We start from the raw sequence: 12,123 nt of genomic DNA, 5'->3' as shown, positions 1-12,123 counted from the left end.
ATTGTTAATATATATGAAACTAATGAGAACGTACAATAGTACTGCTGAGAATGTGGAAAGCAGCCACAAGCAAGTTGCAAATACAGAAGTATGTACTTCAGTATATACGTAAAGATTATTCATGCTCACAAGAAGCCTCGTAAAACTTAAAAACCAGAGCAAGGAACTCGAGCCTAAAATAGTGCTCTAGTGTTAATATTAAATAATTTTTCGGAAAACCTGAAGATTCGTTGCCTCACCATGAAGTCATATATGTGAGTATACATTTTTTTGTATGGCATTTTGTTAATTTCTTATTAAAACTGATCTAGCAACCTAATGTAACCTTGCTAAATTATTATTATTATAATCAAGGGGGAAGCGCTAAACCCGGAGGATTATACAGCGCCTAGGGGGGGGATGTGGAAGGCATTCAGGCTTAATTCGGGGAACTGGAGCACAGATCCAATTCCCTAAATCAAGAGCCCCTCACCAACATCAAGGAACCTTCCTTGAGGGGGAACCTTGCTAAAATGTATATAAAATAATGTCACTTAATTTATCTTAATTGTCAAAGTATTTGCATAACAGTATTTAACTGTTTCACCTAATTGATTTGAGGCAAAGTGAAAGAGGTGCAAAATCTCAGGTGACTGAGTTTGTTTAGATGTTACTACCAAAGAGTATAATAACTGTTGGAAGTATCAGGAAGCTCACCACCACCTGGCCGCCCCGAGGCACAGGTCCTCTTATCTGGGGGAAGCTAATAAACTGTTGCCGCCGAGGGGAAAACTGAGCTGTGGTCAGGTCAACTAGCGTCACCAGCGTCACCAGCGTCACCAACTTCACCAGCGTCACCAGCGTCACTAGCGTCACCAGCTTCATCTGTAAGTAAAGTACGTGAGAGTTCGCCTACATAACTGCTCGAATTACTGAAATATCTCTCACCGGACAAAATTACCAATAACAACTTTTCTACAAAATAAAACTGATTTCTTACAATTTATAGACCAAGAAGTTATCAGTAAAGTCATGAATGATTACCACAGATTTTTTCCCTCCACCGTGGTCTTTGGAAGAGTTAGAGCAATGGCCAGATATAAACACACATACAGGTCATTACCACTGTAACTAGTTCAGCTATCAGAACTTTGGGGTCCAGTCCCTGGACCCATTATGTACCTCTGTAATCTTTTGACTACCGTCCACAGGATGGGTATTGGATGCATAATAAAGATATTAACTTAGGACTCCATCGTCATGCTTCAGCTTCATATCGTTCCAGACCAAGGAAGTGAACTCGTCTCCAGGCTGAGGGACTGACCACCTCAAACTATTTCTCCAAGACTGATGGACTGATTACATCATCTTTACCTCGTCACGTCTGATGCATACAGTTCATTGACTGAAGAAACCTACTGTGCTGGCGAAACGTTTCAACAATAAAGATACCTAACTGTTACACATGTGTCTTTATCAACTTGTTGATATTTTATACCATTTTCAACATATGTGAGAGTGTAAGTTTATTTAGATACAAGTGCACATAAATACACGTACACAAAGTTATCATACATAGCAACATGTGCAAATTTCCTAAGATAACCCAAACAAAGTCAGATAAAGTGACGTATTTCCACTGGGATACACTAAAGAGTTTTGTTGACATAACAAGAAAGGAGCCTCAGTGGAAAGGACCCCAATGGAAAGGACCCCAATGGAGAGGACCCCAATGGACAGGACCCCAATGGAGAGGACCCCAGTGGAGAGGACCCCAATGGACAGGACCCCAATGGAGAGGACCCCAGTGGAGAGGACCCCAATGGAGAGGACCCCAGTGGAGAGGACCCCAATGGAAATAAATCACTTTGACTTTTTTGGGTAACTGTATTTGCGTATACCTGAATAAACTTACTTAGCACTGCAGAAGGCTTAAGAAAGTTTATTTAGGCACAACTAACATAGTGTAAATTCCCTAGGATAACCCAGAAAACTCAAAATGATACACTGTAGAGTACAGTAACAATGCTACAAGAGGCTCAGGGGGAAGCAACGTATCTGACTCACCTTAACTCAGCAGTGTGGAGAAAGCAGCAGGTAGCAGCACTCTTGTATAACGGATACCTTCAGTTAAAGGTCAAAACACCTCTGTAACTCCTCCCGCTTGTTCTACAAAGAACGAAAATATTCGTTATACAACTCGTCATTCTTGTTCTGTGATTAACACTTGCACATCTCGTTGTATGTATAAGTTCTCTTAATTTCACCCGTACAACTTGAACAACGGTGTACTGTCACCTGGTGTCTTCACTGCTGACACAGCCACCAGCATCAATCCACGAAAACATTTGAAAATAATCGAATCTTATGAAATAGTATTTTTAAGTAGTGGTAAGACATGTCAACATTTTATCGTATGTCTACCTTTACTTGCAAATTACTTAATTAATATTATAACTTATTACATTGTAGATATAATCATGTCATCGGTCGCAAAAGTCACATTGTAATTTCATGATTTGTATTCCCTTGTGTCTTATATATTTCTACTTGAGTTGGCAACACCATTAAAGCTCGGAGGCCATTGGTCAGGATTTGCCAGTGCAGCCTATGACATCACAGGCCTAGGAGGCATGTGCTTTTGAAGAGTCTCTCTTAATAACATCTTTATTTACTACAAGTATATGTACAAGGTATACAGACCATAGTTAACATCAGTGACATACTACTGAGCATTTCGGGGAAATTAGGTCAGTTGTGTCCCAGGATGCGACCCACACCAGTCAACTAACGCCCAGGTACCCATTTTACTAATGGGGAACATAGACAACAGGTGGAAAGAAACACGCCCAATATTTCTACTCTGACTGGGAATCGAACCCAGGCCCTCGACGTGTGAAGCGAGAGCTTCAACCACCAGGCCACCAGAGCCAGTGCTGCGACTCTCCCAATTACGTCAACATCAGTAAGTTACTATTTGTTTTCGCATCAAGAGTTCTACCCAGTTGTGCGGATGGAAGACTAATTCAAGATTGCGTTCTTTCGAAAAAGAAAAAAAAAAAACATAATTTCTAACTCCAACACTGAATGTGCATTTGACCTCAAAGCTATTAGAACCCATCAACCCAACACTGTATACTCACCTATTAGTACTCACCTATTTGTGGTTGCAGGGGTCGAGACATAGCTCCTGGCCTCGCCTCTTCACTGATCGCTACTAGATTCTCTCTCTGCTCCATGAGTTTCATCATACCTCGTCATTAAACTATGTATGGTTCCTGCCTCCACTACATCACTTTCCAGACTATTCGACTTCCTGACAACTCTATGACTAAAGAAATGCCTCCTAACACCTCTTTGACTCATCTGAGTGTTCAACTTCCTATTGTGACCCTTGTTTCTCTGTCCCATCTCTGGAACATCCTGTCTCTGTCCACCTTATCTATTCCTCTCAGTATTTGTATGTCGTTAACATGTCTCCCCTAAACTTCCTGTCCTCCAGTGTCGTCACACCAATTTCCCTTAACCTTTCTTCGTATGACATTCCCCTTAGCTCTGGAACTAGCCTTGTTGCAAACCTTTACACTTTCTCTAATTTCTTGACGTTCTTGACCAGGTGTGGGTTCCAAACTGGTGCTGCATACACAGTGTGGGCCTAACATACACGATGTACAGTATCTTGAACGATTCCTTACTGAGGTATCGGAATGCTATTCTCAGGTTTGCCAGGCGCCCATATGCTGCAGCAGTTATCTGGTTGATGTGCATCTCAGGAGATGTGCTCGGTATTATACTCACCCCAAGATCTTTTTTCCTTGAGTGAGGTTTACAGTCTTTGGCCTCCTAACCTATACTCAGTCTGCAGACTTCTTTGCCCTTCCCCGATCTTCATGACTTTGTATTTGGCTGGGTTAAATTTGAGGAGCCAGTTGCTGGACCACGTTTCCAGTCTGTCCAGGTCTCTTTGTAGTCCTACCTGATCGTCATCTGATTTAATTCTCCTCCTTAACTTCACATCATCTTCAAAGAGGGACACTTCTGAGTCTAACCCTTCCATCATGGCATTTAAATATACCAAAAATAGCACTAGTCCTAAGACTGACTTCTGTGGAACCCTGCTCGTCACAGGCGCCCTCTGTGATACTTCATCATGTAACATGACTCGTTGTTGCCTCCCTGTCAGGTATTCTCTGATCCACTGCAGTGCCCATCCTGTTATACGTGCCTGATCCTTTAGCTTTTGCACTAATCTCTTGTGAGGAACTGTATCGAAGGCCTTCTTGCAGTCCAAGAAAATGCAATCTACTCATCCCTCCATCTCGTGTTTTACTTCCTTACCTTGTCATAAAACTCCAGTAGGTTTGTGACACAGGATTTGCCTTCCATGAATCCGTGCTGGTTGTCGTTTTTAAGCTGGTTCAGTTCTAGGTGCTCCACCACACTCCTCCTGATAATCGTCTCCATGACTTTGCATATTATACACGTCAGTGACACTGGTCTACGGTTTAATGCCTCGTTTCTGTCTCCTTTCTTGAAAATGGGGACTACATTTGCCGTCTTCTATACCTCAATTCAATTCAATTCAATTCAAGTTTATTCTCTATAATGGTTACAATGTGGGGTTTACAGGTTTTGGGTATTTTGTGGTTTACATGTTATAAAATACTAATTACAGAGGGCGCCACTAGGACACCTAGCATGGCTAGGCATTTCGAGCAGACTTAGATTAATTCTTAACATTAAATCCTTACAGATTATGGTATTAAGGCTAAGTGACTACATCATAATTTGTGAGTTTAGCAATGTGAATGCTTTTGTTTTGGCACGATACAAGGTGTCTATATTTGAGTATCATAGGCAAACTTATGACTAGTTAGGATTTATTATTTTAAGATTACGATTAGTATATCTGGGTTTATAGTCAGTGGGTGAGTGAGTGTAATTTTGAACCACCAGGTGGTTATCATGTAGTTAGTTGTTGGGGTGGATCAGGGAGATAAAATATTTTCTAACTGTAGTTTTGAAAGTGATGAATGTGTCTGCAGTTCTAGAGTTTTCAGGTAGGGTGTTCCAGATTTTAGGTCCTTTGAAATACATTGAATTTTTGTAAAGGTTTAGTCGAACACGGGGAATGTCATGGAGATGTTCGTGTCTGGTGTTATGCCTGTGGATCCTGTCACAACTATCAAGAAAGCATTTTAGGTCAAGGTTAATATTGGAATTTAAGGTCCTGTAGATATAGATTGCACAGTAGTAAGTGTGGATGTTCTGAACAGGGAGTAAGTTTAGATCTATGAAGAGTTGCCAGGGATGGGATTTAGTGATTATTCTTACTGTGCCTTTTTGTTGGGTTATTATTGGCTTTGGGTGTGTTGCTGCAGTTGAACCCCAAGCACAGATAACATAGGTGAGGTATGGATATATAAGTGAATGGTATAGTGTGAGAAGGGCAGTTTGCGGCACGTAGTATATCTTGGAGAGGATCCCCACCGTTTTGGATACATTTTTTTGTTATGTGTTGGATATGGGTGCTGAAATTTAGGTTGTTGTCGAGGTATAGGCCAAGGAATTTGCCCTCATTATGTCTGGCAATTAGAGTGTTGTCGATCTTAATGTTAAGTTGTGCAACACCTGCTGTGCTACCAAACATAATATAGTAGGTTTTGCCAGTGTTAAGTGTAAGTTTATTGGCTGTCATCCAAGTCAATATTTTGAGCAGCTCCTCGTTAACAATGGTGTTGAGGGTGGCAAGATTAGGGTGGGAGATGACATAAGTCGTATCGTCAGCAAAGAGAATGGGTTTCAGGTGTTGGGATATGTTTGGAAGATCATTGATGTAAATGAGGAAGAGCAGGGGTCCAAGGACACTTCCCTGCGGAACTCCAGTATCAAGTGGCCGTATTATACAATGAGGCTGTGTTTTTAATGGTGACTTACTGATACCTATTAGAAAGGTAGGATTTAAAATATGCAGGAGCATGGCCTCTTATACCATAGTGGCCAAGTTTGTGGAGTAGGATGCCGTGGTCTACTGTGTCAAACACTTTTCTTAGGTCAATAAAAATTCCTAGTGGATATTCCTTATTTTCCAATGCTGTGGACAGCAGGTCTAGCATTTTTATAAATGACGTTATAAATGAATATAGTCTCCTGTGCACGAGTTTCTAGAAGATTTTGGATAGCAATTGTAAGTTTGATATTGGCCTATAGTTGTTTGCATATGTAGGGTCACCACCTTTATGTATTGGTGTAACCCTTGCTCTCTTGAGTAGTGTCGGGAAAGTGCTAGTTTCTAGTGACCTGTTAAAAAGTAATGTAATAGCATGCGAAAGGACATGGGCCGCTCGCTTGTACAATAATGGTGGGACGTGAGACACATTCCCCGAGTTATTTTTAAGTGACTTTATGATCGCGGTGACTTCCGTGGGCTCAGTTGGTACAAGATAGAAGGAATTTGGGAAATTTCCATGTAGGTAGTCCCCGGCATGGGCATTAGTACGTGGGATTTTACTGGCGAGATTAGATCCTATGTTTGAGAAGAAGTCGTTTATCTTGTTAGCTGTATCAGTGGGATGCAGTGGTGTTTCATGAGGTTTAGTTAGAACAATATTCTTGTTTTCTTTCAGTTTGTGGGTCCCCAGAATCTGGGAAAGTGTTTTCCAGGTCTTTTTTTATATCTCCTCTTGTGTCAGTGAATCTGCTGGAGTAGTACAGTTGTTTGGCTTTCTTTATTAATTTGGTGAGAACTGTTGAATATTGTTTAAGAAAATCTTTGTGTATTAAGCCCTGTCTATATTGCTTTTCATATTGGTGTTTCTTATCAATGGATTTCAGAATGCTGCTGGTTAGCCATGGGCAACCAAGCCGTTTATTCGTGATCTGTTTCGTTTTTATAGGGCAATGTTTGTTGTATAGTCTAAGCATTTTGTTAAGAAAAATGTCTGTCCAATCGTCAATACCATTGGCATTGGAGAATTCTGTAGGCCAGTCCACAGTCTCTAGGTCTGCTGTGAAATTCCTTATTGAGGCCTCGTCATGGAGTCTAAATGAAACTTTGTTGTATTCGAGTGGTGGCTTACTAATGTTTGTTAAGAGGAAGGTTGGGTAGCGGTCAGTAGTGCTGTCTGTGATTATCCCTGATTTAAGGGGAGCTAGTATATTGGTCCATATGTGGTCTATTATGGTTGCACTTGTCTCAGTGAGCCTGGTTGGTTTAGTTATTGTTGGTATGAGAAGTGCATTCTTCATATTGTTGATGAAATCAGTTGCAGTCTGATCATCTGGTACGCCAAGGTTGATATTGAACTCTCCAGCTAAGAGAAGGTGGTGCTTGTTCATTTGTCTGTTTGTTATCAGTGACTTTAGATTCTCACTGAAGTTTGGGATGTTTGTGTGGAGTATCCGATTGTTACAGGCGTCTTGAGGTTTTTTACAGTAAAATTGGCAAAAATGTATTCCCCATATTCATCACTAAAGCAATTAGTTTCTCAGTTTCAGTGAATGTGTTGAAAGTTGTGATTAGTGGCACACACAGTGTCTCAGCTCCCTCTCTAAGGACCCACGGAGAGATGTCCGGTCCCACTGCCTTTGAGGTATCAAGGTCACTTAGCAATCTCACCTCCTCCTCGGTTGTATTTCATCCAACACTTGTTGGTATATCCCTTGTTGGTGTACCCCCCTGTTCTGACTTCCTGAAGTCCTTTCTGTGTGTACTCACCTAATTCCTCACCTAATTGTGGTTGCGGGGGTAGATTCATAGATCCCGGTACTGCCTCTTCACTGGTCACTACTAGGTGATGTGTGTGTGTACTCACCTGAAACACCTGAAACCCATTCTCTTTGCTGACGACACGACTTATGTCATCTCCCACCCTAATCTTGCCACCCTCAACACCATTGTTAATGAGGAGCTGCTCAAAATATCAATTTGGATGACAGCCAATAAATTTTATACCTAATACTGACAAAACCTACTATATTATGTTTGGTAGCAGAGCAGGAAATGCGCAAATTAACATTAAGATCAACAACACTCTAATTGCCAGACATAATGAGGGCAAATTTCTAGGCCTATACCTCGACAACAACCTGAATTTCAACACCCATATCCAAGACATATCAAAAAAAGTATCCAAAACAGTTGGGATCCTCTCCAAGATACGATACTACGTGCTGCAAAATGCCCTTCTCATGCTATACCATTCACTCATTTATCCATACCTTAAGTATGCTATTTGTGCTTGGGGATCAACTGCAGCAATACACCTAAAACCAATAATAACTCAACAAAAAGCTGCAATAAGAATAATCACTAATTCCCATCCCTGGCAACACACCCCCCACTCTTCATAGATCTAAACTTACTCCCTGTTCAGAACATCCACACTTACTACTGTGCAATCTACATATACAGGACCTTAAATTCCAATATTAACCTTGACCTAAAATGCTTTCTTGATAGTTGCGACAGGACACACAGGCATAACACCAGACACAAACATCTCTACGACATTCCCCGTGTCCGACTAAACCTTTACAAAAACTCAATGTATGTCAAAGGACCTAAAATCTGGAACACTCTACCTGAAAACTTTAGAACAGCAGACACATTCATCACTTTCAAAACTACTGTTAGAAAACATCTTATCTCCCTGATACACCCCATCAACTAACTACATAAAAACCACCTGGTGGTCCATATTTACACTCACTCACTCACCCATTTGGCTATAAGCACAGAAATACGTATCCTAATCTTAAAATAATGATTCCAAACTACTCATAAGTTTGCCTGTGATACTCCAATATAGAAACTATGTATTGTGCCAAAACAAAAGCATTCACATTGCTAAACTCACAAACCAGTATTTGTCACTTAGTATTTAGTCAACTTACTCCACAATTTGTTATAATTTAGGGTTAAGAATTAATCTAAGTTTGCCCGAAATGCCTAGCCATTACCTGGAGTTTACCTGGAGAGAGTTTCGGGGGTCAACGCCCCCGCGGCCCGGTCTGTGACCAGGCCTCCTGGTGGATCAGCGCCTGATCAACCAGGCTGTTGCTGCTGGCTGCACGCAAACCAACGTACGAGCCACAGCCCGGCTGATCAGGAACTGACTTTAGTTGCTTGTCCAGTGCCAGCTTGAAGACTGCCAGGGGTCTGTTGGTAATCCCCCTTATGTGTGCTGGGAGGCAGTTGAACAGTCTCGGGCCCCTGACACTTATTGTATGGTCTCTTAACGTGCTAGTGACACCCCTGCTTTTCATTGGGGGGATGGTGCATCGTCTGCCAAGTCTTTTGCTTTCGTAGTGAGTGATTTTCGTGTGCAAGTTTGGTACTAGTCCCTCTAGGATTTTCCAGGTGTATATAATCATGTATCTCTCCCTCCTGCGTTCCAGGGAATACAGGTTTAGAAACCTCAAGCGCTCCCAGTAATTGAGGTGTTTTATCTCCGTTATGCGCGCCGTGAAAGTTCTCTGTACATTTTCTAGGTCGGCAATTTCACCTGCCTTGAAAGGTGCTGTTAGAGTGCAGCAATATTCCAGCCTAGATAGAACAAGTGACCTGAAGAGTGTCATCATGGGCTTGGCCTCCCTAGTTTTGAAGGTTCTCATTATCCATCCTGTCATTTTTCTAGCAGATGCGATTGATACAATGTTATGGTCCTTGAAGGTGAGATCCTCCGACATAATCACTCCTAGGTCTTTGACGTTGGTGTTTCGCTCTATTTTGTGGCCAGAATTTGTTTTGTACTCTGATGAAGATTTAATTTCCTCATGTTTACCATATCTGAGTAATTGAAATTTCTCATCGTTGAACTTCATATTGTTTTCTGCAGCCCACTGAAAGATTTGGTTGATGTCCGCCTGGAGCCTTTCAGTGTCTGCAATGGAAGACACTGTCATGCAGATTCGGGTGTCATCTGCAAAGGAAGACACGGTGCTGTGGCTGACATCCTTGTCTATGTCGGATATGAGGATGAGGAACAAGATGGGAGCTAGTACTGTGCCTTGTGGGACAGAGCTTTTCACCGTAGCTGCCTCGGACTTTACTCTGTTGACGACTACTCTCTGTGTTCTGTTAGTGAGGAAATTATAGATCCATCGACCGACTTTTCCTGTTATTCCTTTAGCGCGCATTTTGTGCGCTATTACGCCATGGTCACACTTGTCGAAGGCTTTTGCAAAGTCTGTATATATTACATCTGCATTCTTTTTGTCTTCTAGTGCATTTAGGACCTTGTCGTAGTGATCCAGTAGTTGAGACAGACAGGAGCGACCTGTTCTAAACCCATGTTGCCCTGGGTTGTGTAACTGATGGGTTTCTAGATGGGTGGTGATCTTGCTTCTTAGGACCCTTTCAAAGATTTTTATGATATGGGATGTTAGTGCTATTAGTGTTCTAGTGGCCCCCTCTGTAATTATTATTTTACTACATGTAAACCACACAGTAACCAAAATCTGTAAACCTTGCATTGTAATCCTTATAGATAATAAACTTTGATTTGATTTGATAATTGTGTGTATGCATGTGTGGCCAGAACGGTATCAGAACCCATCAACCCAACACTGAGCGTGTTTGTGCACTCGAAGGTATCAAAACCCATCAACCCAACATTGAGTGTATGCATATAGTATATGTATATATGTGTGTGTGTGTGTGTGTGTGTGGCCTCTAAGCTCTCAGAACCCATCAACCCAACATTTATTACCTTATTAATTATTATTATTATTATTATTATTATTACTTATTAAGATAAGATAAGATTTCGTTCGAATTTTTAACCCCGGAGGGTTAGCCACCCAGGATAACCCAAGAAAGTCAGTGCGTCATCGAGGACTGTCTAACTTATTTCCATTGGGGTCCTTAATCTTGTCCCCCAGGATGCGACCCACACCAGTCGACTAACACCCAGGTACCTATTTGCTGCTAGGTGAACAGGACAACAGGTGTAAGGAAACGTGTCGAAATGTTTCCACCCGCCGGGAATCGAACCCGGGCCCTCCGTGTGTGAAGCGGGAGCTTTAGCCACCAGGCCACCGGGCCACCGGTGAGGATCCTCAAGGTAGTATCATGGGTCTATTGTTGTGCCTGTCCTATGTGAAAGATATGCCGATCATTGTCAAATGCAAGACTGCAAGTGAGATGATAGTGCTTTGTTAGTGTTAGGTAAAGACCCACAAGACATCGCTAATATACTATCACTAGAACTAGTCAGGAGAACTGATAGGGAACACTGTAGTAAAGAAAGCGAATGCCAGACTAAAGTTCCTCTACAGACAGGCACAGTGTCTACCTTTTGAAGCTCACAGGACTCTATTTCTAACTCTCATACAATGTATTCTTGACTACTCTTCCTCTTCATGGTACTCTGCCTTAACAAAAAAAAAAGAAAAAAGAAAAAAACTAAAAGATTGGCTACAAGTCACCCAGAACAAAATGGTGAGATTCATTCTGGTCTTGGGTCCAAAAGAGAATGTTAGCCACAATGAATTACAACTGGATATGCTGAATGTTGAAGACAGAGTAAAACAACTAAAGCTAAATTATATTTATAAATTTGTTCACAACCAGTGTCCCCAATATCTTACTGCTAATTTTGTTAAGGGCGGGAACAAATGTAATTATAGAACTAAGGGAAGGGAGAACAACTTTGCAGTACCTAGAGTCACTAGTCAGGCTTCAAAGACATTTTTCTATACAGCAATAAAAGAGTGGAATAGACTGCCTGCACATGTCAAAAGCCTGTCATAACATGAGCCGGTTCAAGAAGAGAACCAAAATGTACCTCATGAATAAGGCTACAGAAAGTTAGGAGAGTGATTTCTTGTATGAAAATAACTAATTTTACCTATCTCCTAGTATATCTTCTTTATTTTAACTATTTACATAATTAAGATTCTTACTTGTTTTTAACTTTTAAACATAAATAATAATTATCATAAGGACCCCAGTGGAAATAAGTTACTTTGTCTGACTTTTTTGGGGTTATCCTAGTAAGTAAGTTTATTCAGGTATACACAAATACAGTTACATAGAATTATCATACATAGCAGCATATGTGTAGAAACCTAGGATAACCCTAAAAAATCAGAGTGACTTATTTCCATTGGGGTCCTAGGTTCTCTAAACATATGCTGCTA

General features: G+C 41.2%; 1 protein-coding gene across 2 annotated transcripts in view; it reads right to left on the bottom strand.

Moving 5' to 3' along the window:
- Nucleotides 1–2,291, bottom strand: part of LOC128690634 (golgin subfamily A member 6-like protein 7) — a 70,101-nt gene extending 67,810 nt beyond the window's left edge. The window contains exons 1-2 of one of the 2 annotated variants that reach the window (XM_053779361.2): nucleotides 2,047–2,291; nucleotides 697–864 (exon numbers count right to left, since the gene is read on the bottom strand). In XM_053779361.2, coding sequence (XP_053635336.2) covers nucleotides 697–864 — 168 coding nt within the window. In that variant the 5' untranslated portion in view covers nucleotides 2,047–2,291. Of the gene's footprint in view, nucleotides 1–696; nucleotides 865–2,046 lie in introns of those variants that run through there. The other variant, XM_070089608.1, reaches the window with a different exon arrangement.
- Between the last annotated feature and the right edge of the window lie 9,832 nt (nucleotides 2,292–12,123).

This window comes from Cherax quadricarinatus, chromosome 29, assembly GCF_038502225.1.
Source record: "Cherax quadricarinatus isolate ZL_2023a chromosome 29, ASM3850222v1, whole genome shotgun sequence".
Classification (NCBI taxonomy): Eukaryota; Metazoa; Arthropoda; class Malacostraca; order Decapoda; family Parastacidae; genus Cherax; species Cherax quadricarinatus.
The sequence above is the reverse complement of the archived record's forward strand: the minus strand, read 5'-3'. Positions and strand labels throughout refer to the sequence as shown.